Source organism: Dipteris shenzhenensis, chromosome 32 (assembly GCF_047967505.1).
Source record: "Dipteris shenzhenensis isolate YYH24624 ecotype China chromosome 32, Dip_SZ_1.0, whole genome shotgun sequence".
NCBI classification, from domain to species: domain Eukaryota; kingdom Viridiplantae; phylum Streptophyta; class Polypodiopsida; order Gleicheniales; family Dipteridaceae; genus Dipteris; species Dipteris shenzhenensis.
The window spans coordinates 19,058,176-19,085,532 of NC_141627.1; the positions used below are offsets into that span (position 1 = coordinate 19,058,176).

Consider the following 27,357-nt stretch of genomic DNA (forward strand, 5'->3'; position numbering starts at 1 on the left):
TAATGAAATGGAATAAAAGGAGAAACAAATGCAGAGCAAGTGACTTGGCCCATGTGGTTAGAGCATCTAGTCATTTAATAGGCTGGTTGCGGGTTCGAAACCCTCCTTCAGCATGAAATCTAGATGGGCGGGGATATCCCTTTTGAACCTCCAATTGTACAACACCATATCACAGCCACATACATATTCTCCCCTACTTACTCTTACTTGGAAAGTGGTCGGTGTGTAAAATGCCCTATTTTTATCACTCCGACACCCACCCTTACACACGACCATAAAAGCCTGACAGGCATCATGGGTCTTCTTGAGGAATCGATCTCTCTCAAGACAAGGAAGGGAGTTTTAAAACAATAAAAATAAAAAACAAAAAACCAGCCGACTTATGTTAAAAGGGGTGGGTCAAATCCCCCAAAAAGATCCTAACTACAAAAGGCGGGCAAAGGAGCCACATAGAAAACAAAGGATAGAAGCCGAATTATGGGTGTACGGCTGCCAACAACTCCCATTATACATTGGCCTAGTTACTGGCACCCTCGTGCCAGAATTACCTCTTCAAGAGAGGTTACCCGGGAGTCATAGTAGAAAAGAGATTGAGTTGAAAGGTAAGGCTTAAGGAAAGAGATTAAGGAGGTTGTTAACTTTAAGACGAGGATTAAGGAAAGAGATTAAGGAGAGGGTCACATGCGATGATCGAGGCTGTTTTCGATTTTGAATGCAGGCAAAGAAATCACCGTTGCAACTGCGTTGATTTCCGGCAAAATCAGCGTTGGAGTTGCCGAAATCATCTTCCTGCATTTGGATTCCATCGCCTTTTCTTGATTTTCCACCATGAGCGTTATCGACATCCTCACCCGTGTCGATGCCCTCTGCCAGAAATACGAAAAATACGACCTCGACAAGCAGCGCGAGCAGCAGATCTCCGGCAATGACGCTTTCCTCAAGCTCTACAGTGTCTTTGAAGCCGAGATCGAAGCCTGTTCCCAGGTTTTGCCTTTTTCTTTTCCACGGGTTTTGCATTGAGTGCCTTTTCTGGTTTCAAGAACATGACCTCAAGTTTATGAATGATTCGGAATCGTGCGAACTTGACAGAACATTGTACAGTATTCGAGTTTCATGGACAGGCCCATCTAATGCTTGAAGTATCTGCATACCTTGCAGAAAGCCAATGATGCGGCGATCGAGAAGAACAGGGCTGTAACTGCAACTCTCAACGCAGAGATCCGGCGAGCAAAAGCTGAATTGCGAAATGAACTTCCAAAACTCGAGAAACTCTCACAAAGAAAGGTTGGCTGCATTCTTATATCTGCATGTGAAGGGCTTCGACTCCCTTTCCATTTTCCTCGTTAATGCGCGGGTTCACTGCGTTTGCTATTTATAAGATGCAAGGATCGTAAGATGGTCATTGCTTTTTAGTAAACTTCAGTGACAAGAATTACACGCACACACGCAAATATACTCTTTGTGCCTGTCTTTTTGAACTTTTGACGCCCGAACACGATCGTTAAGTTGTTGAGCTAATTTACAGTTGGTGAGTACTTGTTCCCCAATTTAAGATGAAAATATGTTCCGCACACTACTAAATACCCAGCTCGATTCTGTGTAAGATGGTGCTGCTTCTGTAGATCACTAAAAGGTCATGGGACAAATGAGAAGTTATGACTATGCACTTTTCCCATATTAGGAACTCTAATGAAGGCTTCCTGCATTTTGTTGATGAGCTTGGGCCCCCTTCACATAGGGAAGGTCTTACTACCCTCCCTCCTCATGAACAGGCATGTAGGCAGGTCTACCACCCCGTAGAATGGGGACTGACCTGACAGACTGGTGATGCCTTTCTATGCTGCCGATCTGCACAGGGCTTCATGGTCAGCCATACAAGGTCGACGAGGCTTGAACTCTGCCGTCTGCCCATGTGGCAGACTGCTCTACTGCCCATGTGGCTGTCCATAGATGGCCAATCGTGAGCCACCAATGTGGCAGCCTATACCCTAACGTTTTGCAGTGTCAACTCTTGTCCTCCTCTTTAGGTGGTGGCTCATATGTGGGGAATTGATACATCTAGACAGGATGAGCTGAAATCACTGAAAGGGCGGGGCTCTATGATACTCACTAGCTGCCATGAGATCTTGCCAACTGTTAGACTGTCTCCCTTCTTGCATGTGTGGCAAGTCAGCCTATAAGTTCAGAACCTCTAATTGGTTGAGCAAACACACTTGAAATGCTGGCAGATCCTGGTGTGGGAGGCAGCTCGATTCTCTGCTAACCGTATGGATGACTCTAGTGCTAGTCTCGGTAATCTCCTGTGAGGTAAGGCCCATACTCTATGTAGGAAAGTCATTGTCTGGAAAAGGACATCAACTTGGAGAGGTGTCATGGCGAACTCTGCTTGCACTATCTGATGGGGGACAACGTGTCGCTGTGCTCGGTCAGCCTCTATGTTCTGTGGTCTACCTCTCCCCTGCTGCCTCTATGTCCTGTGGTCTACCTTCCCCATGTGGTCTACCTCCACTGTGTCCTGGGGCTGACTCAAATGTGTAGAAGTCTGCGACATGTTGTTGTGCCCGGTCAGCCTCTATGTTCTGTGGTCTACCTCCACCGTGTCCTGGGGCTGACTCAAATGTGTAAAAGTCTGTGACTTGTCGTTGTGCTTGGTCATCCTCTATGTCCTGTGGTCTACCTCCCCTATGCCCGGTCAGCCTCTTTGATCTATCGCAGTAGAGTCTCTTGATGCGAGCGCATCTCCATCAGATAAAGTACAATGCAGCCCTGGTCATGGAAATGGATTAGTCGTGATAATGGACCTAAGCCACTCCCCTCCAGGTAGAGATAGGGTGGCGCCCCCGGATCTTATAGTAGGCTGGGCAAACACAAAGAAAGTGCTCCTCTGTCTCAACCATCCCTAGCGTACATAGCATGCAGATCCGCTGCTCTCTAGGTATACTTGTGGCTCTCCCCGCCTCAATCCTCGATTGATGGGACAAAACCCGCATCTGTCCAATGGCAATCCTTAGTGCGTGTGAGACTCCTTTGTCCTTGAGATACTGGGGTCTTATGATGGATGATATTCTCAAGAAGTGGTCGCGGTAAAACTGGGCCTTGGTGGGAAGCTCTTGGTCACCCCCCCCAGTCCGAGATGTATGGAGCTAGAGGAGATCTACTCAAGAGGTGCGTCCATGCTGTACTGAAAGGGAGAGAGCTTGTCCATTTGGATACCGTGTCTGGCAAGCCATGTGGATATGCGTGCATACCGTGTGTCAACACCGTCCTTTGCTAGTCGTTTGGATGGCTCTAGGGCTAGCCTCGGAAGTCTCTAGTGAGGTAAGTCCCAAACTTTGTGGATGAAAGTCATTGTCTGAAAGATGGCATCGACCTGAAGGGGTATCATGGCGAACTTTGCTCGGGCCCTGCACACTCTCATGTGGGACAGAGGGCTTGCACCGGATCATCTTGGACCCCATAATCACGTGTAACCTCTCAAATTTCCTCGAGTCTGTCCTTGGGAGATCACATCCCTAGAATGGTGCAGCATACATGGTAGTCGGTCACACTACTGTATCGAAAAGCCAGCCCTTCGTCGGTGGATCCTAGAAGTGCGACTGGAAGCACAGTCACTCTAGTCGAGCCAAAGCACTACGTCCTCGTGTGAGTCGTGCTTGGGCTGCATGGGCCATCGTGAAGATGGGTCCTGCGAAAAATGCTCCCAAATATCTCCACTGGTGAAGCTAAGTTGGCAGAGCATTGCGCGTGAGGTGTTGAAGACCATTACCTTGGTCTTTCCAAGGTTGACTGTCAGGTCTCTTTCTCTGCTAAGGCCTCTAGATGTATCTGTAGCCCTTTTGCTGAGGATGATATAAGGACTATGTCATCAGCGTATAATAATATCTGTATCATGAGGTCGCCCAGTAATGATCCCTCGCCCCCTAGGCGATCTATGAAGGATGTGATCTCATCCATATAAAGTCCGAAGAGAGTCCGTGAGAGGGGGCAACCCTGCTTCACCCCAATTGTGCTCTCGACCCAATCCGATAGACCACCTGGGGCACGGACTTGACTCATATAGGCTCATGACGCCCCATATCAACATCTCTGGAATCTGCATATCCTGTAGTCTGTGGATCATGCGGGATCATGGGATAGTGTCGAAGGCCTTCCGAAAGTCTACGAAGCATGTGTAGACTTTCTGGTGTCTAAATCTCGCCTCCTCAATGATAGCCCTCAAGGTGAAGATGTGATCTAGAGTAGAGTGCTGCCCTAGTGCCCGCTGCCCTCATGCCTCTATATGATTGCTGATCTCTCTCTCTAGTACCGATCCACAAATATTGGCCAGTGTGTGGCCAATCATGAGTGTGTGATAGTTCGTTGTATCCATGGGGTCTCTTGCTTTGTGTATCGGTACAATAGTGGTGGTGCTCCAAGACGGTGGGAAGTCATGGGATACCACATGGTCTAACATCTGTGCAAGAACCAGGGCTAAGACCTCTTGCCCATGTGCGAAATGCTCAGTCTGTAGGCCCTCGTGATCCTGTGCTTTCCGGTTCTGGAGGCGACGAAGTGCAGCCGAGAGAGAGAGAGAGAGAGAGAGAGAGAGAGAGAGAGAGAGAGAACCTCTATTAACGTCCACGGGAGACCAAGAGGTCTATGGGACAACATGAAAACCGTCTAGTACATCAGCTTAGGGAGGGCACAAGGCAGCTCCGAGAGAGAGAGAGAGAGAGAGAGAGAGAGAGAGAGAGAGAGAGAAACAAAACGTCTATTAACGTCCACGGGAGACCAAGAGGTCTATGGGACAACATGAAAACCATCTAGTACATCAGCTTAGGGAGGGCACAAGGCAGCTCCCAGGGAGTGCAGGGAGTCTTTTGGTTTTGATTTGAACTCTTTAATTAGTGCTACTCCTTGCCGGTATACTGCCCATTTCCCATCTTTTCTGGCAGCCTTGACCTTTGCTAATTCCGTTGCCTTGTTCTTGAGTTGAGCTTGTGTAAGCTCCTCAGCTATCGATATTTTGGTACCTTTCAGCTTATAAGATTGTCGGAGAAGCTTAATCTGCCAATGTTTTGATTTTAATGTAAGGATGGCATGACCTTTTGAGAGAGAGAGAGAGAGAGAGAGAGAGAGAGAGAGAGGGGGGGGGGGGGGGGGAGATGTTGGAGATATCATAGCCAAAGAGTGCGGTGATGTGATGTGTTGGTGTGTAGTACTAGGAGTTCTAGTACTAGTTCATGTGTGTGTCATGTGTGTGCCACGTGTCATTATGGGACTTATCCCATATGCACTAGGTACTAGTGTGTGAGTGAGTAGCCTATAGAAGGCTTGTACTTCAGTTATCTTGTCATACTTGATGAATGAATGAAAGCCTTCATGGATTCTACATTTGTGTACCACTTCTTCACGGCCTAGCCTATCTCTCTCCCTCACTCACACCATGTTTCTAACACGGTATCAGAGCAGGTCAATCTGCATAGCTTCCCTGCCACATCATCTTTGCCCTAACCCTAACCCTAGTTCTGCTCATGCCCTTCTTCTCTCAGCTGCCTCAGCTGAAGCTTTTGCCTCTGCTCATTTCCGCCTCTGTTCAGCCTCATTTCTGTCTCCTTTCAGCTGCCTCTTACCCGTTTAGGGTTTCTACACAGCCCCCTTCATTGCTGCCCTCATTTCGCCTCTGTTTTGCAGCTTCTTGAGTTCATTTCTGTCCATTTAACCTCTCCGCAGCCTGCTGGTCGGGCCTTCCAAGAGATGCATGCACGTGTGGCTATTTGAGCCATCTTGGAGCTGTTTCATTGCCCCTTTTAGGGTTTGCAGGCTGTTGCATTTTCGAGTTGTTTTAGGGTTTCTGCTGCAGAACCGCCTTCAACAGAGCACTTTCAGGGCTGCTCCTAGCCTCTAATTCATCCTGAACTACCGTTTTTCAGCAGAGTCTCCTGCAATATTATCTCGGAGCTGTTCTAGGGAGCTGCTTTGCACTTTGGAGCACCCTACTCAGCTGTTCTGAAGATTTTGGAGGCTTTCAGATCTGCTAAAGCACCTTGAACAGTCCCCACGCCCACAAGCACTCTTCTATTGATTCATTCTTGCACTTCAGGGTATCTAGCTGCTGTTATTTGACTTGGATTCACTCAGTTCTCTATTTCAAGTAGTATTCTTGCTGCTTTTCCATTAGGGTTTGCATTTTGGGACCTCCAAGGTCATCCACCAGCAGCTGGACACATTTATTCATGCCTTTCTCAAGCTGCTGATCCATTTCGGAGCCCTAAACCATCTTTTTTTTCTGCTGGTTATCCATTTTAGCTTGCTGCCTTTGCTATCTCAGATTGAGACTATGGAGCCTCGTCCTCGTGGTGAGGACCCATCAGCACCGCTCTTAGTTAGGGATGAGTAGCATGACAAAGCAATGGCACTTATTGGTGTGAGGTTGGCCAACCAATTGCTTCATCAACTTGACCTCACTACTTCAGCTGAGGAGACCGCGGACAAGCTCGAGAATGTTTAGGCCACACCTGAGGAGCAAGATTTATTAGCTATATTGCACGATCTATCCCTCTCTGAGGTGGTAGATGATGCCTAGCTGTATATGTTTTTGTGTTGAGTCAATAAAGGTTCTCAGCCTTGAGTAGTCCCTCTAAACTGAATGTATTTGGATTCAACAAGAGGTACTTTGCCCTGGGTAACAGTGGGTTGTCTCCCAAAAATGAATGTATTGTCTTTTACTTTGGTTTGATGGTATTGACCACCCAGTTCAGAGTAAGGGGGGGTGACTAGTGGTGGTTTGCCCTTGCCGGTCGCAACCTGACTGATAAGTCACTATCACACGGGAGGTGTTGGATAGTTGGACTTGCTATTTGTAGTATTGCGCTGGAGGGGGGATTGGTCTACTCTTTGCGTGTTGGGTCTCACACTTGGCTCTGAAGGGGGGTGTTGGAGATATCATAGCCAATGTCACGAGCATCCACACGCCCGTGGCCATGCTAGCTAGTGCTAGCGTAGGCAGCGAAGTCAACGGCCAAGTAGACCTCCGTACAACCATTCAGGCAGCCATGTGCAATCAGCACATAGTCAACAGGCAGTCAGCGCCATGTCATCGCAAGTCAAAAAATGCAGAGTTGACTCTTTGGTCAAAAGTCAACGCGTTGACTTTTTGACCGACCAGGTCAACGATCGGCGTTGACCAGCCGACCAGGTCAATGGTCGGCATTGACCAAGTTGGCCAGGCTGACCTATCAGCCTATAAAAGGGCAGCTTTGGCCCTCATTCTTCATCCACTCCTCGGGCCTTCAAGCCTTCAGAGCAGCAGAGTTAGGCCTCCCCGCAGCAAACCAGCCAGTGTCACAAGAAACGTTTCTAGAAACGCGTTTATGGAAACGTTTCTAGATTTTTACAGGCGTTTCGTCTAGAAACGCCTAAAAATACTATATTTTATAGAAGTTATATATACTTCATAAATAATTGTCTTCAGATTCTTTCTCTCTCTCTCTCTCTCTCAAAAGAGCTCTCAGATATCCATAATGTGCACACAATGCACACACATATTACACAGTTGAAAGAGTAAAAAGATGTGTCACGCAGCCTATAGATTGAGGTTTACAAAGACATAGATCTTCCAGTTTACAAATTACTATTAACTAATTAGTTGCAAGTGCATATGGCTGCTAGCATATGCCATGGCCCATAGTTCAAACAATAAACTTTTAGAGTAGAGGGTAGAGTAGAGGGTAGACCGTAGAGACTAGAGTAGAGGGTAGAGTAGAGTAGAGTAGAGGGTAGAGTAGAGAGGAGAGTAGAGGAGAGTAGAGGGTAGAGTAGAAGGCAGAGTAGAGGGTAGAGTAGATGGTAGGCACTAGGAGCAAGGCAAGCAATGGAGAGGCGCGGGAGAGGAGCGAAAAAACGAAAACGGCGGCCAAATTCAGAAAGAAACCTGATGCAGTGGATTTTTTGACAGCCAAACGTTTCGCCCTAACTGCCCGTTTCGGACGTTTCTAAGAAACGTTTCGTCTAGAAACGTTTCTTCGCATTTCGGTGCCCCGAAACACGTTTTTTGGTGACTGGGAAACCAACAGGGTACCCTTAGCCTCTTCAGGGATCTAGTGAGGATTCACCTCCTCTAGTCTTCTAGTTTTGCAGTGAGGGTTTCAGTCCCTCCATACAGTTGTATTCAGCCCTTTGGGCATTCATTATTCAGTTGTATAATATTCTCCTCGGAGGTCCACTATATTCTCTCCCTCTGATTCTTTCACTCACATCCACAGCTCACTTTGTGTATTGAGTGCATCATCTTGCAGTTGCAATTAGTATTGGGCAGGAGAGAGAGTGAGGATAGCCTATCTCCTGCTACAGCCAAAGAGTGTGGTGATGTGATGTGTTAACAGGTGTGTAGTACTAGGAGTTCTAGTACTAGTTCATGTGTGAGTGCCACGTGTCATTATGGGACTTATCCCATATGCACTAGGTGCTAGTGTGTGAGTGAGTAGCCTATATAAGGCTTGTACTTCACTTATCTTGTCATACTTGATGAATGAATGAAAGCCTTCATGGATTCTACATTTCTTCACTGCCTAGCATGTCTCTCTCTCTCTCACTCACACCATGTTTCTAAGGGGAGAGAGAGAGAGAGAGAGAGAGAGAGAGAGAGAGAGAGAGAGAGAGAGGAAGATCACATCAAAAGTGAGATACAATGAGTTCCCGGGAGGTGGGCTTATATAGTCCATAGTCACCATAAACATTTTTGGAATGTAGAACATGAGCTTGTACGTTTTGGCCCCAAAAATGTGTATAACATGTTTCACATAATATGGTATATTCAAATGATGCTAAATGTGTAGGATTCTAAATTATACAGCCCTACACAATGGCATACTATGCATAGAAGTATAAAACAAATGTTAATTGCTTGTTGTCTACATATATCAATTGACATGAAATCCAGAGAGCCTAATAGGTGTTTAATGAATTTAAATCAATGTTTAGATCCAAGAAATGCAACAAAGCCAAAAAATACAAATCAAGGGCAAGACCCATGCATGCATACACATGTTTCTTTGGAGTAGAAACGCTTTGAAATGTGCTACAAGTTTTGAAACATTTCTTGTCAAATACACACCCTATGATATAGTCCCCTCCACTATATCTCCTTTAACCCTCTCTAAGGCCAACCTAATCCTCACTAACGTGGTCAAAATTTGGCCCTTATTATAACCATTTCCTCCTCCAAAAAATTATTTTGTCCATAGAATTGAGTGCGACCCCATGCTGCTACTGTTCCGCCTCTGTTCGGCCCTTGTCCGGACCCTAGCGCACCCTGCACACCTTCCGTACACTGCCCTACAGCAGCCCATACTGATCCGTACAGTGGCTGTCCCCTTCTGGGCATACCTTGCCCTAGGTCTCCCTCCCCCATGCTTTTCTCATTTGGGGGCTTACAGATGGGGAGGTGACCTTTCCAACATTTGTAAGGCTGACCTACGATGTAATGCCAAAAGTCGTGCTTGGGCGTCATGGAACTGTATGATAAGGGGCTCTCGGTTGGGGTCCCTTCCAACCCGCCATGCTCTCTCAATCTTGTGCTGAGTCGCCCCTAGGGTAGTGGTCATGAAGGCGTGCGCATCTGCCATCGGGGTAGCCTCAGTGCGGGGAATCCCACGTACTCTGATGTTGAGAGCCTTGCTGGCTCTCTGCTACTGCTTCAGGAGGGTAGTCGAAATGGTTACCCTTGCAGGTTCCCGTTTGGCTACGTCGACTCATCTGGACATCTCCTCGATGGCAGATTGTATGCTCGCAATCTGTGCCTCCACAACTGGGGTGCTCCCTGGGACTGTACGTATAGCAGTGACCTCCTGTCGGAGCTGTGAGATCTCCTGTTTGAGCCTCTGAATAAGATCAGCCTGGACTCGGATAGCCTGAGACTGCTCCTGTATGAGTTGTGCCTACTCTTGGGTGAAGTGTGTTTGCTCTTGTGCGAAGTGTGACAGCTCCCTCTCGCGCTCTCGGATGCTCTGGACCTCCATCAGCAAGTACTCCCAAGCCTCTGATGGGTGCTTGTTCTTGCTCTAACGGAAACTGAAATGGATGTGGCTTTAAAGTGTGAGGAAGAGACTGGAGGTTGGGTGATGATTGGGTAAGATGGGTGCTGTATGGGGATGATAGTGGCTTGGAGGAGGCAATCCCAGCAGGGTGAGGGAGCGTGGGATGACTGAGAGGCAGAGGGGAGAGAAAGGTCGAGTAGTGCGGAAGAGTGTATGACCCCTCCAAAGTAGGTGTCATAATTGGAGAGAGAACTATAGCGGGAGAAGAAGGGAGATATGGAAGAGATGGTGTCAGTGACAACCCCTCTATCCTAGGGGAGGGTGGGGCAATCGATGTCATGGGAAGGGGTATATGAGAACCAATAGCTGTAACTGTAGAGGTTGTGGGCGGAAGTGGAGCTGGAACTGGAACTAGAGCTGACGCTGAGGCTGAGTATGAGGATGTAGCTGAGACCGAAGCTGAGACTGAAGCTGAAGCTGAAGTTGAAGCTGTGGCTGAAGTTCAGGCAGAAGTGAGTCCCGCCTTTGCTTTGCTGTCCACTGAGTCCATTGTGGTTGTAGCGTGTGTTCACATCTTCGAGTTTCAGCTGTGTCTGTTTTTTGGCTTTGTTGTCATCTTTCTTGGCGGCTTTATCCGTATCCTTGCCAACTTTTCCCATTACGTTTGATTGACCCGTGTTTAGTGCAGGTCTTAGTGCAGGAGCGGGAGTGGGAGTGGGAGCGGGAGCATGAGCTATCTCCCCATGATGGGAGGTACTCCCAGGGGGTTGGTTGAAAGGGGGATAAAAGAGCTCAATGGATGACTGCCCCTTGGATCTCTTTCCTGTTCTTCTTGATGTTCTTGATTTTCTGCAGGTCAGGGACAGATGTCGAGGTGCTGTGGGGGGGCTGTTGGCCAAGAGAGGCAGCCAATCAGCTGCTGTTGGTGTCGCCACAGGAGGGAGCAGCCAATGGGCTGCTGTGTGAGCGAGTCGGGGCTGTAGAGGGTGTCGGGGGATTGCAAAGTGGTTAAGGTAAGCTAGGCTAGGTGGGCTAGGGGGGGCTGTAGGTAGGCGCAACAGTGTAGGGGCCTTTAGATAGGCTGAGAGCAGGTGAGGGGGCTAGGGGAGGTGTCGCAACAGGGGGGAGGGCTGAGGGGATAGCGGGAGTAGTAGAGAGGTGGCGAGGGGGTGGCGGGGGTGCTGTAGGTATGCTGAGAGCAGGCGGGGGGGCTAGGAGGGGAGGGGGGGTGGTTGGAGAGCAAGCGGGGGTGGCTGAGGGGTAGAGGGAGTAGCTGAGGGGTCACGAGGTGGTGGTCGAGGGATGGCGGGGGGCTGGAGTGGAGGAGGTGGAGCAGCAGAGGGAGCTGCAGCAGGTGGGAGGGAGCTGCAGCAGGCGGGGAGGAGGCGGAGCAGGAGGGGAGGAGGAGGAGCAAGAGGGGAGGAGGCGGAGCAGGAGGGGAGGAGGAGGAGCAAGAGGGGAGGAGGCGGAGCAGAGGGAGTTGCAGCGGACGGGAGGGAGCTACAGCAGGCGAGAGGGAGCTGCAGCAGGCGGGGAGGAGGCGGAGCAAGAGGGGAGGAGGCGAAGTAGGAGGGGCGGAGCAGGAGAGGAGGAGGTGGAGCAGCAGAGGGAGCTGCAGCAGGCGGGGGGGCAAAGAGGGGGGGGGGTGGCTGGAGAGCAGGCGGGAGGGAGCAAGCTCACGCCACCAGACTTGTTGCAAAAAAAAAAAAAAATAAAAAAAAAAAATATATATATATATATATATATAGCGAGAGAGAGAGAGAGAGAAAGAGAGAGAGAGAGAGAGAGAGAGAGAGAGAGAGATTTTATTCCTGTCCCAAGAGACTCCGCGGGTCTTTTGAAACCCAGTATAGCTGCTTATGCTTGGGCACTGATGACGACATAAGTGTTGCTTTGCTTTCTAAGTATGTCTTCCTTTTTGTTTTTCAAAAAGTTTTTGTTACCTCTTTTTTCTTCTCTTTCGTTTTCTCTTTTATTTTCTATGTAGATTTTGGACTTTAGAACAACAAAAAATCTAAATTTGTATGATTGGATATATTCTGGTCTTACAAAGGTATATGAATGTAAAGAGATGCAACTACATAGGAAATATTAGGGGAAAAATTAGTATTTGCGAAAACTTCCATGGAATTGGTATAACTCCAGGGCAAAACTGTGCTACTGGATGATGAGGTGGAACCACACCTCACAGCTCATAGGAGTAGGTTGTAGACTGCCCCACAAACTCGCCAAGAACAGGCTGGATATTGCGTAAGAGACTGCCAAACAATCCAAGGGAAAGGGCCCAAGTGACCCTATTTATAACTTGGCTGACTGGCTTGACAGGTCTGGTCGGTTAACAAGACTTGGTCTAGTCGAGTTAACACGACTTGGTTGACTCGACCCTTTCCAGCCCTTAACCGGCCTCAAACCAAGCTCGAACCAGCCCCAAAACGGCTCAAACAAAGCCCTACTAATCGAGCAATTGACTCTGGTAATGTGCCCTAGCCAAACCCCCAATTAACCTGTAGAAATACAGTGAGAAACGCCTCTCTGGGGGGGCACACCCACATGGAAGCCTTCATTCCTTAGTAAACAGATCGGAGATGACGAACTTAACACCTCTCAACTCCTGGATGTCCAATCCAACCCTTCACCGAGTAATTGTTGTGGTAGAGGCTTGGTAAACAGGTGTTGTGTTGTCCCTTGTCGAACAGAAGGCCAACAAGATATCCCCATCCAAGATCTTTTCATGGACAAAATGGTATTGTATCTTGATATGCTTGGTCTGGGCATGGAACACTAGATTCTTAGCAATCGGACTCTTAGAAATTGCTTGGATTCATCTAGATATATGCTTTTGCCGTATTAGAACATGCAAATTTCACCTTGTGAAGCTTTCGTCCATGTTGCGGCTTGTTGATATTGCGATAATTCTTGATATCTTCTTAAGTGGTGGCGTTGCCCTATCGGCTAGATTGTCTAAGCTTTCTTTTTTCTTAGATGCTCGTCTGGGAGAGACTAAAATGAAATCGTTTAGTCTTCACAAGCAGTCGTAGCTTGAATGAAGAGATTGTGGACTGCTTTTTGATTAGCCTTCTCCTTTAGTGCCAGCCTTCGTCATGGTTGTTCCGCCCTTCACCTCCGGAGTGCCAACAGAAACTCAGTACGATGACCTTGTATAAATGGATGCTCAGTATGTGTGAGAGCATATGTTTATACTATGGTGTACACTCACTGTTGGGCGCTGATGATGTCAGTGGGGATGTCATAGTAGCTAGTCCTTGCTATGCGTGATGGAGTTTATGGTTTTCAACCTTATGAGTCACTATCATGAGATTGAAACTGCACTATGTTGTGTTTTTAGAGGATGAGTTTGGGCATGTTCGTGGATTCATTTAGATATATACAACTCTGATTGTCACACTTGGGATATTGGAGGATTTGCATACATGCATCCCAATGTGGCTTCACAGGCGCCTGCATCAACAGCTCATGAACATCAAAAACTTCCTCTGTGTCTGCCATATCTTTAAACCCAAGAAAAAATGGAGATCCAAATTTGTCATCTCAAACTCTTGAGATAAAGCTTGTATCATGGCAATATGCTTTGCATGGTTGCTTGTCAAGATTATATCATTGACATACAAATATTTAGGATAACCAAATCTTTCTCTAGGAAGATATACAAGTTCAGACCAGCCACGGTCTCCAAAACCCCTTCTGAAGAAAGAAAGCATTAATTCTCTGGTTCCAAGCCCGAGGTGCTTGCTTGAGGCCATACAATACCTTAACTTGTAGACCATACCCTTTGAATTAGGAACTTGAAAAATTGGAGGTTGTTCTACGTACACCTCCTCATGTAGGTTGCCATTCAAAAGAGCTGACTTGACGCTTATTTGTGATCGTGGCAATCATCGTGGCTAATGCAAAGGTATCCTCGTAGTCGATGCTTGGATGATGTGCATACAAGTCTGGCTTTGTTTTTGTCAGCGGTTCCATCCGATGTATACTTGGTCTTTAAAGACCCACTTGACACCTATCACAGCCCGTCGTAATGGCCTTGGAACCAGCTCCCAGGTCTTGTTCTTTAGAACGCCACAAGCTCTATTTGCATAGCTCTCCTCCAAGTCTCTTGAGAAAGAGCTTCTTTGATTGAAGAAGGCTCTTTGTCTTGGATGATCCCAGACATCAAAGCATGATTTACCTGTAAGGGATCCTTCTTTGGGGCTTTGGCTTTATCTTGGTCCATCCTCCATGAGACATTCAAGAGGAAAATTACTCCAAAATCTTAAAGTGCCTCTATCAACCACTTAGGAAAACAGTGAGACTGAGCCTCCTCTTGCTGTGGGGGATCATCCTCAACTTTTGGATCATCATTTGATACCTGCTTTGGCTTAGGGGCAAGAACAATATCTCCGTCCTCAACATCATCAGGCTCCTCAAGGACATGTCACTCCTCAGCCATGGAAATTGGAATTTGCTCCTCGAGAATCAGGTTCCTACTCTCTCCTAACGGTGTCATACAAGTTATAAGTTGTTGACAGAGAGTTGTATCCATCTTTCCCCTCTGCTTCTTTGGAACATAACATAGAAGACAACGTCCAAGAGAGAGTGAGCTCATTACGAGTTCGTGGTTATGCCATTTGATCTCAAGAATGTGCCGCCAACTTTTTTAAAAAATGATGTTGCGGATATTTGCTAAGTACGTTGGAGTATGTTTATTCATGTTTATGGATGAGATCCTCATTTTTCAGCTATAGTGATTTCAAGGATGTGCATAATGCCCTTCAATTATCGTGCCACGATCAGCTCTACCTAAATGCAATAAAGAGTGAGTTTGCATTGATGGAGATTCAGTATTTGGGCTATATCATTGTTGCAGATGACATCCGCTTGGGTCATGAAAAGGTTTAGGACATCACAAGCTGGGTTGTCCCCACAACGGCTGAGGGGATCTGCTCTTTCATTGGGCTTTGCTAGAGGTATAGCTCTGACATTGCTTGATTCTCAACAAGTGCAAAACCTTTAAGAGATTTATTAAGAGACGTGAAAACATGTTGATAGAAGGTTTCAGTCACCTGGCGCAGCTTTAAAGCCTTCTAGGACTTATAGGGGTTGGCTATCACAGCTCCAATCATGAAAATAGCATCATGGGATGATTCTTTCCTGGTCATCACAGATTCAAGTAATGTGTCGATTAGGGCAGTCTTATAGTAGGAAGACAGCCCCGTGCCTTACGTCGAATGACGTTGGGAAAAAAAAATTCCGTACGGACTTATAATCCCTTTGTGCATCTGACCTGGATAGATAATTCCAATCAAGATGCCTCGATGAAGAAATTCTGTCAAGGAAATCAATTCAATCGGCAATCCGAGTATGTCACGAGTGAGTGTTAATGACTAGATATGTGACTACTTATATTTTACTCGATACTTCCCGTATGATCACTTATCTTGCCTATCAAAACTTTACGAAGAGAAATCTCAGATCATGTATTTTATTGAGCACATTCTTTTAGTTTCAAAAGAGAGTATACTTGTGCTTTCTAAGTTAGAAATGTATTTTTGCCTCTTTGTAGAAACGATACATAAGTGTAAAGGGCCATTTAGCTTTTTATGTTTTAAATAAGAGAGAGAGAGAGAGAGAGAGAGAGAGAGAGAGAGTTTCTAGTTTTTTTAAAGTTTTTGTTTCTTGACTTGCTTGTTTATTTTTGCGTCACCTGCTTCGTTTCTTCTTTATTTCTTGTTTTCATTCTCTTTTGTTTATTTGACGTATTTTAGTAAGCACTGGGTTTGCCCAAGAGACTCCGCGGGTCTTTAGAAACCCAGTATAGCTGCTTATGCTTGGGCATTGATGACGACATAAGTGTTGCTTTGCTTGCTAAGTATGTCTTCCTTTTGTTTTTCATAGAAGTTTTTGTTTACCTCTTTTTTCTTCTCTTTCATTTTCTATGTTATTTTCTTTGTAGATTTTTTATCTTTAGAACAACAAAAATTCTAAATTTGTATGATTCGACTTATTCTAGTCTTACAAAGGTAGATACATTCATAGATGGGAGTGCACAGGATATTAGGCATAAATGTTCTGGAAAAATAAACTCAAGGAAGTGCTATTGATCCTTCACATCAGTCTCCTGATACACACTAGGTAACCTCCAATGACTAGGGCCCCCATGATATGGATACCACCTTGGATAACATGGGTTACAAAATAAACATCAAAAGATACCATCTATTTCGCATCTCAAAGGCAAAAGAGTTCATGAAATAACTCAACTTAGCGAGTGCAGCCTAGAGAAGGCTCTCTTGTTTGCTCTAAACATTCATTTTTGGGTGAAACCTCCCTAGACATTGGTTTTATTCCTAAGGAAAATACCCATTTGATCTCGGATTTCTTAGATATACAAGATTATGGAATACAAAAGTGCATCCATCTTCCATGTGTATAATCAAGGATAGTACTAGGGATTCGAATCTATACGTTGCACAAAGTTACCGCATATAAGATCTTGAGTTAGTCACATTGCACAAGTTAAAATTGCATCTACAAAGTAGTACACCACATCTAGAAGTGTCATGTGCATGGTGTACCTAGGGTTGGATAGTAGGTGAACGTGGGTTACAGGATACCATAGGACTGGATGGCTATTTTTAGCTCAGATTGCTATATATAGTGATTGATTCATATATAGTGCTCGCTTTATATGGAGGGAGCTATTCATAGCATTGTGCTAGCTATAGCGGGTTTCCTTCTATATAGAGGGAGGGCCAGTGCTATTGTGGAGTTCAGTTGAGCGCTTCTCAACTGATGGATGAGGCTTGGACCCAGGCCGGGATTCTGCCATCTACATGGCGGATCATAGGTGGTGTAACGAGGGTCCTCTGGACGGGCTTAAGTGGTATGGGACGCTTGGGTTAGATACGGGCCTATGGATGAGTCAAGCTGTAGCCCACGTGCTCGGGGGTGGTTGGGAGGATTGAGGCGCGTGCGCTATGATTCTGGTTGGATTGAGGACAAGATTCTAGGTTAGTTATAGGGTCAGATTTTGCGGGGTCATGCCATTTGGTATCAGAGCCATCCTATCACAATTGAATTCAATGCGAGGTATGCATAAAGATGTTTTCCAGGTAGGCTTTTTAAGATTGCTCTTGCAAATATGAATTTCTGCTCATGTATGGGCTGAATCGTTGGCTGATGATGCGCGTGCATGATTGGGAGAGTTGTGGAAGAAATAGTTGTCCATAGGCTGTGTGCTCTCTCTCGGTTGCTACGTGTTTGGAAATTGTGATTGCTTGAGAAGCGCGCATGATTGGGAGAGTTGTGGAAGAAATAGATGCCCATAGGCTGTGTGCTCTCTCTCGGTTGCTACGTGTTTGGAAATCGTGATTCCTTGAGAAGGGAGGCGATGAGAAGACTGGATGCTCTCAGCAAGAGATATGAGGATGGATTGTTTCTGACTATAATTTCCCACGCTTGGGTTGTTCATGTGATTGGTTGTGTGGGGGCGTGTGAGAGTGGGCTGGTTAGGGAAATAAATTCACTCGGCGTTCTCGTGGATGAGATACCCACCCAAGAGAACTAGATTTGCTGCAGTTGAGAAGTTGGAGGAAAGAGAGGGAGTTCATAAGCCCAGAGAGCAGCTTGTCTAGTAGATTCGGGCATTAGGAACAAGGGCGATGAGATTGGGGCAGACGCTTAGCTTTGGAAGGAGTGTGTGGCTGAATTTAGCGAGTTTTGGCTGGAGAAAAGCGGGACAAGTTAAGGTTCTTATTGATTAGACGAGGATGAGTCTTGTTGGATGCCTTCTTTGAATCATGTCCAAAGGCGGGGTCATTCTGATTCTCACTCTTTTAGCCCGAGGTCATGGATAGTCAGGATTCAAGAGTATCTTTGACGTATTGGTTGGGGTATTGTAATACAAGGGGGTGATATAATCACATTAAGAAAAGGATTGAGAACGAATTTAAGAAAAGGATTGAGAACGAATTTGCCACCCTGACTCAATGTGGGATCATTTGAGTTGAAGAGGGATCGGCTACCCTGATTCACTCATATTGTCCACTGAGTTTTTTATTTGCAGTATACTTTGGTGGTATGGGACACTAAGGTATGTTACATTTAAGATTCCCTGACGTGGTGGTATAATCCAGTGTGAAATAATACCCAAGGACCTCTAGGGTGAAGTACAAGTAGGCTGATTTGGATTGGGGGCAACTTGATTAGATTTTTTACGAGGACTGACTAAGAATCTTTACCCTGAAAGAAGCCATGTATTTTTTTGTTCAACCCTAGAGCTCCATAGTCTAGACTCAATCTCAGGGAGGGTTACCACATCTCTTCTGATGATGGTCTGTCAGTGCCTTGTTTGGAACTTGGTGTTCCTAGATAAGAGATCCTAAGAACTGGATGATCCTGTGATAGGAGCAGTTTATTGTGCACAAGTTTATACAGGATATCCGATAGTGGATCTTGTTTTAAGAAATCTCGGATTGTCTATTTCCGTAGTCTTTGGATCACATATGATGTTACTCCTATGATGGTTGACTATATATATGTCTAGAATAGTACCATTGACTGGATATAGCCAACTGAATTTTTACTGATTATCCTCATGTAGGGGCATTCCGAGGATGGATCAAGGGACCATATCTTTGGTCAGGATTTTGCCATTGATACTTCCATGAAGATTCTTCCATCATGAGTTATGAACTGATACCTGATTGTTTTGCGATGGAAAGTCTTTCATGTATTTCAACCCAAGAATTTGAATTACAAGGGTATTTCAGGGAGGGATTTTCTGAATACCAAGTAATTCAGGAAATTAGGGTTGATAGAAATTGCAACCTAGAAATTGACCTCGAGGGGCTCAATTGATGGGGTTGTTCGATCTCAACCTAAGATTTTTGAGTTCAAGGGTATTTAGCATGATGAATATTTTTCGCGAATTCCTACTTAGAACTCAATAGATAAGGTTGATAGAATCATTTACCTTCAGGTACGGATTTTACCATGCTTGTGTACGGATATGTCAACGGAACTAACTCGTGGATTCAGGATTTACTTGATTTCTGGAGGAGAATACTCGACGATACGTAACCTTGTTTAGATTGAGACATTTACTTTCCTTGGGTTGGTTATTAAAGATTGTGGCTTTGGCCTTAGATTCTCTTTGATTTGAATCTCATGGAAAGTATAGCACACTCAAACTGATAGTCAGAGTATAGTTATTGGCATTGACTCCTCTTCACAGAGAGTTTTTGGGCTTTCTGGTGAACTCATGAGTGAGTTCTTAGAGGAAGGGGAGTATGTGATGTGCATGGTATACCTAGGGTTGGATAGCAGGTGAACGTGGGTTACGGGATAGCATAGGGCTGGATGGCTATTTTTAGCCGAGATTGGTATGTATAGAGATTGATTCATATATAGTGCTCGCTTTATATGGAGGGAGCTATTCATAGTATTGTGCTATCGAGAGTGGGTTTCCTTCTATATAGAGGGTGGGCCAGTGTTATTGTGGAGTTCAGTTGAGCGCTCCTCAACTGATGGATGGGTGTTGGACCCCAGGCTGGGACTTTGGCCATCTACATGGCAGATCATAGGTGGTGTATTGAGGGTCCTCTGGATGGGCTTAGGTGGTATGGGACGCCTGGGCTAGATACGGGCTATGGATGAGTTGAGCTGTAGCCCACATGCTCGGGGGTGGTCGGGAGGATCGAGGCACGTGCACTATGATTCTAGTTGGATTGAGGACGAGATTCTAGGTTAGTGATAGGGTCAGATCTTGCGGGGTCATGTCAAGAAGCTAGTCAAAGACAACTTCTAAATAAACTTGTGTAAAAATCGTGTGTTTTGATATCTAGACCTAAACATCATGTTAACTCGTCATCCTCTCCCCCAAACTCAACAGAGGGTAGGAACTCAATGCAAATACTGCATCTTGAGATCTTTCCAAGTAATGGGTTTGTTTCTCAACCAGCATTAAAATACATTTTTTCTATCCTTTTCAACCTACTCATCCTCTCTCTTCCCAAACTCGGCAGCTTCATAACACGTCTTCCCCTTGAGTGTACTCATGAGCAGCGTCAACTTCCTACCATGCATCCCTGGGTATAGGAAGCCAGGTGAAAAAAAAGATGAAAGGTAATCTTTAACCCGTTCTAGTATCCTACAAGTGTAAGAAAATTGTCCGGAGTCCTTGGACAAAAGTCCCCAAATCTTGCTAGTCTAACGTATAGAGGTATCCTCAAAGTTAGGCATTTGCTATTCTTAGCGACTGCTTTTCATGTATGCTGTGTGCTGTATTGCCTGCACAGGTCTCTTGCGATGGCCGTTGGCCACCTGCACTGCCTCTGCAGCCATGCACTCTGCTGCGCATGCCTGATTGCCATATGTGCATGTATGACTGCTGCCCCTGCCTGTGCTTCTACACCAGCCAGCCGATCCTTAGCTCCTACGCTGCTTTGCAGTCTGGCTGGCTTGCATGGCAATTACCCAGGGCTCTAGGCTGCCCTACCTTGGCCGCCTTGGCTGCCCCTTGGGTGGCCCACTTGTTTATGCAGGGGATTTCTACAGCCTGCACGAGTTCTTCAAAGAGGTTCAAAAAGCATACCCAAATCCCCCCGAGACTACACAAGATGGACAACTGAAAAGACGTCGTACAAAGCCATGTGAGATCCAAGAAATCAGTGATTTATCAAAGCATACCTGGGATTCTTGATCTTCATCGCATACCTTGAGAATGACACACAAACTTTGCTTTTCCTTGCCACAACTGCGAATTTATATCAGCTCTGATGCCAACTATAACACCAACGAAGCTTCTAAACACACGGGCAAGCACAAACATGTAGGGATGCAGGCTAACTCGCCTCCCAACCATAGGTCCTGTCCATGGGACCACCCACTGAACCATTGCTAAGGCTCCCTTCCCTCTCCATGGACTTGGTGGGAGTACTGATGCTCTTGGTCAGTCTGAATTAAACATGACAATACATTATAATATTTCTATAATAACCCATGCCTCACTTATTTACTGCCCACTGCAGCTATAAATAACTATCTCTTTATAAATAACCAGTGTGCATGAGATGTCTGGTGGGTGTAAGTGCCTCACACAGCAAAGCTGGCTCTCAAAACAAAACAAAACATGGATTTTATCAATAATCTTCCCTAGCAGGGCTTCTCGTACCCTGCTAGATTAGGTCTTCTAATCCTAGATTAGCGTGATACTAAACTATATCTTTCTTTACTTGGAATCTGCACATGATATTAGGGTCTGTCCACACAACTCTGGATATTAAGAGGTAAAGTTCAACATTTGTTGCAGGTCAAAGGGCTTACCAGAGAGGAGCTTGCTGCTCGTCCAGATCTGGTGTTGTCGCTAGCAGAGAGGATCGAGGCTATTCCTGATGGATCTACCATGGGAGCAGGCCGAGCAAGTTCCTGGGGAGGCAAGGCTGGAGGCACTCGCATGGAAATCAAGATCGACAATGTAGACCCAGGTCATTCTCAATTCAAACGATGGCTATGTATTTATGATAATCATTTCTGTCTAGGCGTTTTGGTGTATAAATACGGGTTGTTGTGAAGGTCTTATTATATTTTACTCTATTTATTACCGCAACTTGGTGTTTATGGTTTCTTCTTACACTTGTGCTCTGAAAGTACAGATGATATTATGCGGCCAGAACATTATCAACAAACTGAGGAGTCTTATCAGTTCAGGCAGGACTTTGAGATGCGCAAAACTAAGCAGGTCTAGTCTCTTTTTGTTGTTGAAGGTCATCTGAAACTGCAGCTTTGACATAGGATTTTGGAGCAATAGCAGTTTTTCTTAGGACATGACCTTTTGAAGTTCATATGCTTTTCCAGGATCAAGGCTTGGAAACAATTTCAGAGGGACTCGCTACATTAAAAAATCTTGCACAGGATATAAATGAGGTCTGAGCTTGACACTTGAAATTCATGGTTTTTAAATGTTGGCCTTCTCTTCTCTTGAGCTTATGTAAGTTTTTATTTTGCATTACTCAGGAGTTGGACCGTCAAGTGCCCTTAGTTGATGAAATTGATACAAAGGTCTGCCCTGAATTCTTTAGTGTTTGAACAGTCGTTTCAGTGGCTCGATTTCTAACTGTTTTGTGTATGTATATTATTATGGCGTACTCCTATTGATACCTGGCTGGTTTGCTAAGGTCGAGAAAGCAACATCTGACTTGCGAAATACAAATGTAAGACTGAAGGAGACAGTTACAAAGGTACTGCATCCACTTTTTCTTTTTTTCATGAATTGGATTCACATATTTTAAACATACTTTCCTTCCAGCATAATATTTTAGTATATGGTTCTTGGATTGCAATTGATGTCACTCTGAGAATTTTCTCCTTATTTATTTCTCTTAATATCCCTTTAAGAAGTCAAACATAGTAATTGCCTTCACCTTTTGTACATACAGCTTCGTTCCAGTCGTAATTTTTGTATTGACATAATACTCCTTTGTGTCATACTTGGAATAGCAGCATACTTGTACAAGTAAGTTATGCTATGTTTTGCAATTGCTTTTAACAAGATGACGTTTGGGGCATGCTTTAACTTTTTATTACATTCGGTTTCTCTCAGGACATGTCTAACAGCAGCTTGTTTTTCTAAACTCTCCGTCTTTGTACCTAATTTTGTGCAGCGTTTTAAAAAAATAACTCTGGCAGCTATTGCCATCAGGTCGCTGTCAAGCTATCTCAAAGTCTGATGATCTCATATCTGGGGAGATTTTCTGTGAATAAATTGCAAAGTGCTTGTTTTCAAGTTTGATGGCATCTGGAATTTGTTTTGTTTGTACATCATTTGGACTTTATTGGTTTCTACAAACAATAATTTTGAAATGTCGAGGGCGCAATTGTTCATTTGCTCTTAATTTTGTCTTTTATTATCACTTGGGAATGGAGCGGCTTGATGGCTCATCTCACACCAAGCTTCAAAATTGAGAAATATGTACACCAAAGGTTGATATGCAGTTTTCTTATATCATTTTAGATTAGCTTTGATCAGAGACATTGAGGTTTCTTCTTAAAACTAGGCAGCCTGGATATTGTTGGCCAATCGAGGAAAGTTTGCACTCTTATGATTATTTATGGGCAACGAGGATGTTGAGGTTTCTATAGCTGGCTACCTGCACTTCAGTGACACGTGTTCCAAAACTATTCAACCATAAGCCTGTATCTATTGAATAAAGTATGTGTGCATAGATTGAAGCTATAGTTGAAGCATTGATGCTTTCAGCAAAAGATACACAACAATTAAATCGAGAAGATACAAAATGTTTACATTCCCATTGGAATTTTAGAGAGACTGATATAGTGTAGTTGAACCCATCTACAGATAATGTAGGTGTGGTGTGGATTTTGCATGTGAAAACTTGATGTTTAACCAATGGTGAAAGATTATATTTCAGTAGACAACGTCTTGTATGTTTTATGCCCCAAACATGCCAACCAAACACTCGACTAAGAATTTGCATGTTGGATACACAACAAAATGCTAGTGTAGCTCTTCTATTTGTAAATATAGACATGGTGTGGTTTTTGCTCATAAGACTTGATCCTTAACGAGGCGATGATGTTAGATACCAGTATGATAACTCTACAGTCAAATAATGAGGGGCAGCTTACATGGCCATAGTTCCTAGTGCTATATTATGTAGGCCAAATCTTCTTAGACATCCTTGCATATGTGGTCCTTATTGAAGGGCTCATTACTTGGCTAATACCCATGATATCTTGTGAATGTCTCATCTAGGTCAAGTACAAACATTATTTTTCTCTTAAATGAGGATTTATATTCTCCTAAATGGAAACAAGAATTGCTTGAAAACTTCCTTCCAAGGATCATCATTCTCAGTCCTAGCATTCCATTGGATCCAAATTGTAACTAATTGTGAAGATGTTCTCATTGCTTAAGACCATAAAGAGTTCCAAAGGGACATAGATTGTTAATTCCTTAGGGTGAACTCAAAGGCTTAGTTGTCCCCCCCAACAAGCATTTCTTTAAATCAATCATATGAAACATTGGGTTCTTACAGGGAGTTGTTAACAATCAATGCGTGTTTTCATTTCCCTGATTTATGATCATGTACATGTATCAAAAACAAATTTTTATTATTATTGCTTAACCATATACAATGTTAGAATCTTGGGGCACTTGTGATTTCCCACATGTTCTCTAGAATGTGAGGTGTTCAATTGTGATTCTCATTATATTGTGTTCTATCTTGAGCACTCTAAATATAATATCCTTTGCTTGCTTAAACATTTTTTGCACATTTTACCCATTTTATATTTTTTACATTGACATCTATGGGCAACTCGATTTATGTTTGTAGATGAGCATAAAGGGATTGAACTTTGTGGTTGAGTGCACATTTTTTTGAAACATATGCTCAATTATATCATAAATATTTTGTTTCAAATTCAATTCGGAATGATCTATCGGGTTCATATGCAAGGTGTTTTTGCAACACTTATTACGATAAGATTTAGTGAATTTAGACTAAGATAATATCTTCGGTAATTCATAAAGCTTAAACAATAACTCCACAACTTGTTTACGCTTAGAACCTTTGTTGTGTGTTGAGCTAGGGTAAATAGTGTCTTTGTGCTTAGTCTTTCCATGACCTAAATCTGTTGTTGGTCTATTGGTAAGCTTGTTTTTATAACTGATAGAATCACTTTTACATTTTTTATTAAGGCTCTCAAGTGGAAGTAATATGCCTTTGACTTTCAGGTGATTGGGTTGATGAAACGTGACCAAGTAATCCTTAAGAAAGGATTTGTGGAGGTGGTAGCCTTTTTTGTTGTGTGTGGTATTGGGTAATACATGGTTGTGGAGCCCAAGGAATTATCCTATTGGCAACTTGTTTGATATGAGTTTTTTTTTGAGACACTTGGGATTGTTCTTTATGCAATCTGTTCAATATGGGATCCTTGGAAATCTAGAGTATCGTTTTAGAGATGTTTGGAGAATTTTATGGCTACGTCATGTGAATATTAACCCTTGTATGATTTGACATTGTGTTGCAACATGGCACTTGAGCAAGTGGTGTGCTTGTAGGGGCAATGTTTCATAAAAGCTTATTGATAGCATTCAAAATGATGTGTGCAAATGTTTGTCATGAGATGTGGTTGCTAGAGATGGTTGACCTTGATAATTGGCTTGCTTTCAATTATGTACTGACTTGATCTAATGATAGGTTGGTACGGCGGGTGGGTGATCCTTATGTTCATGCTGACTGACCTTATTTCTCATTTGGCAGGCTATAGGGCAAGTGTAGTATCTACAGTCGGTAGGTGGACTTGAGAGTCGACATAGTCGTCAATTTAGGAAGCCATGCAATGGCTACTAAGGTCTGGCTTCGTGCAATGCTTGGGATTCTATTAGGGATTTTGGAGGGGATGGTTTCCTCACACTTTGCGTGGCCTTGTTTGACATCCGGTTATGGAGCTTGAAAAATTATCCAAAGTGTAGATTGATCAATACGTGGTCCTTGGACATAATTTAAGAGAGACCTATGATTGATCGCTATAAACATTGGGAAAATGATGTTGGTCCTTAAATAAACTAACTCACCGAGAGGAGTTAAGTGCAATTGGATATTGTGGACAAATCTAAGGAATGCTTAGATAGCTTAGAAATTTTTGCTTGTTGGGAGAATCTCAATCTTGACATTTGATTTGGACGATGGATCAATCTTTGTAACATTCTTAATAGAAAAGCGCATTTTATAAGAAATTCTTTATCTTGTCTTCTTAAACCTATATCAAATGATGATTAAATCCAACCAATATAGCAATAATTAGGGGTGTTGTAAAAACCCTAGAAGAGTTGTAGGGAATATTGGCGTTGAAGGGGTTTTAAAACAACAAAGTTCATGCAAGAAGGATCAACCCTCAAGGTTTTTGAATAACTAACTCAAGGATTGACTTAGGTAGATATTGAATCTAAGGATTTGTTGCAAAAAGAGAGTCAATCTAATTAAGAGTTCTATTAGAACTCATAGGATGGCCCTTGAGTCATTGTGGCATCTTATCACAATGCCTCATACAAGTTGGTAGACAAAAGCACTTGATAAATAGGCATGGTGGGGATAGCTTATGAAATTAGTTCTCATACCTCTTTTAAAATAAACTATGGGCTAAGGACTATAGTTTCCATTGAGTTCATCATTCTAGCATATTTTGTCATGACTCCATTTTGGACAATCCGCCGAATTGTCGTCTTTACTTGTTGGATATACACAAATGTGGATCTACACCTAATCATAGTTTGAAGAAATTTAATAAATGTTTGAAAGGCAATTATTAAAATCTTAAAAGAGAAACCAATCACTTTTTAGAAGAAACACATCATCCTCACACCATACATATCTACAATTGGATATAATAAAATACAAATATTCGATCCAAGAGGAAAATAATAACAACAAAAGGAGACTATCATCAATGCTAGACAAGATTATGTTACATTAACACAACTTAGTAAACCATCTGAAGGGGGTTTAAGTTTAGATATTCATGAAATACTATACCATCCATTTGTAAGATGATGGCATCGATCTTGATGGACGGTTGAGAATGGAAGACGGAATCAAAACTTGAACCCAAACCCAAACCCAAACCAGAATGGGTACATGTAGATGTTCATTTCCTTTGTTAAGAAATGAGTTTACTACTGTATCGTTAGAAGAGTGAGTACCCTCTTCTCTTTCCCCCTTCTTTCAACAATGTCTCTAGCAACTATTTTTATTTGGTTAGACAACTTATCTATAATGTCATAATTGGGCATTTTATCTCCTCTAATGCACTCTACAACACACGTCTCTAGCAACTATTTTATTTTGTTAGATAACTTTTTCTTGCAATTTCCTATATTCAGAATTGGGCATTTCTATCTCCTCTAATGCACTTTACCATTTCAATGCTTTTGTTTACTAGCCTCATTTGTACAATATCCTCATGGTATGCCTATTGAAACTCCATGTGAGGTGACAAAGATAATTTTGATCTTGTTGCGCTTATGTCACCATAATAAATTTGGTATTTCACACCCAAGGGTTCCTAGTGAGCTTAATTATTTGCAGCATTAGCTTATTTTAAAACTTAGGTTGCTCATATTTCAATTTCCAATTGTCCTAACTAGGCATTTCATCTCATCAAATGCACTCTTCGTTGCTCGACAACTGTATTGCAAATTTGACATGTATGTCTGGAATATCCTTTTGCTGTGCCTATTGAACTTCCATGTGATGGCCAAAATAGCCTTTCGATCTTACTATGCATATCACAACATCATACAGTTGGCTTTTCACCATGA

At 43.8% G+C, this 27,357-nt stretch overlaps 1 protein-coding gene across 2 annotated transcripts; it reads left to right on the top strand.

Moving 5' to 3' along the window:
* The first annotated feature begins 682 nt into the window (after positions 1-682).
* SYP71 (syntaxin of plants 71) lies at positions 683-22,893 on the top strand. 2 transcript variants are annotated; one of them, XM_087370537.1, is made up of 9 exons: positions 683-984; positions 1,159-1,284; positions 21,325-21,499; positions 21,668-21,753; positions 21,870-21,938; positions 22,029-22,073; positions 22,190-22,252; positions 22,451-22,527; positions 22,676-22,893. In XM_087370537.1, the coding sequence occupies exons 1-9, from the start codon at positions 829-831 to the stop codon at positions 22,689-22,691; spliced, it is 813 nt and encodes a 270-aa protein (XP_087226663.1). In that variant the 5' UTR covers positions 683-828; the 3' UTR covers positions 22,692-22,893. The 2 variants fall into 2 exon arrangements, with proteins under 2 accessions (XP_087226663.1, XP_087226664.1); XM_087370538.1 differs by lacking the exon at positions 22,676-22,893 and having other exon boundaries at positions 22,451-22,531.
* Positions 22,894-27,357: the final 4,464 nt, after the last annotated feature.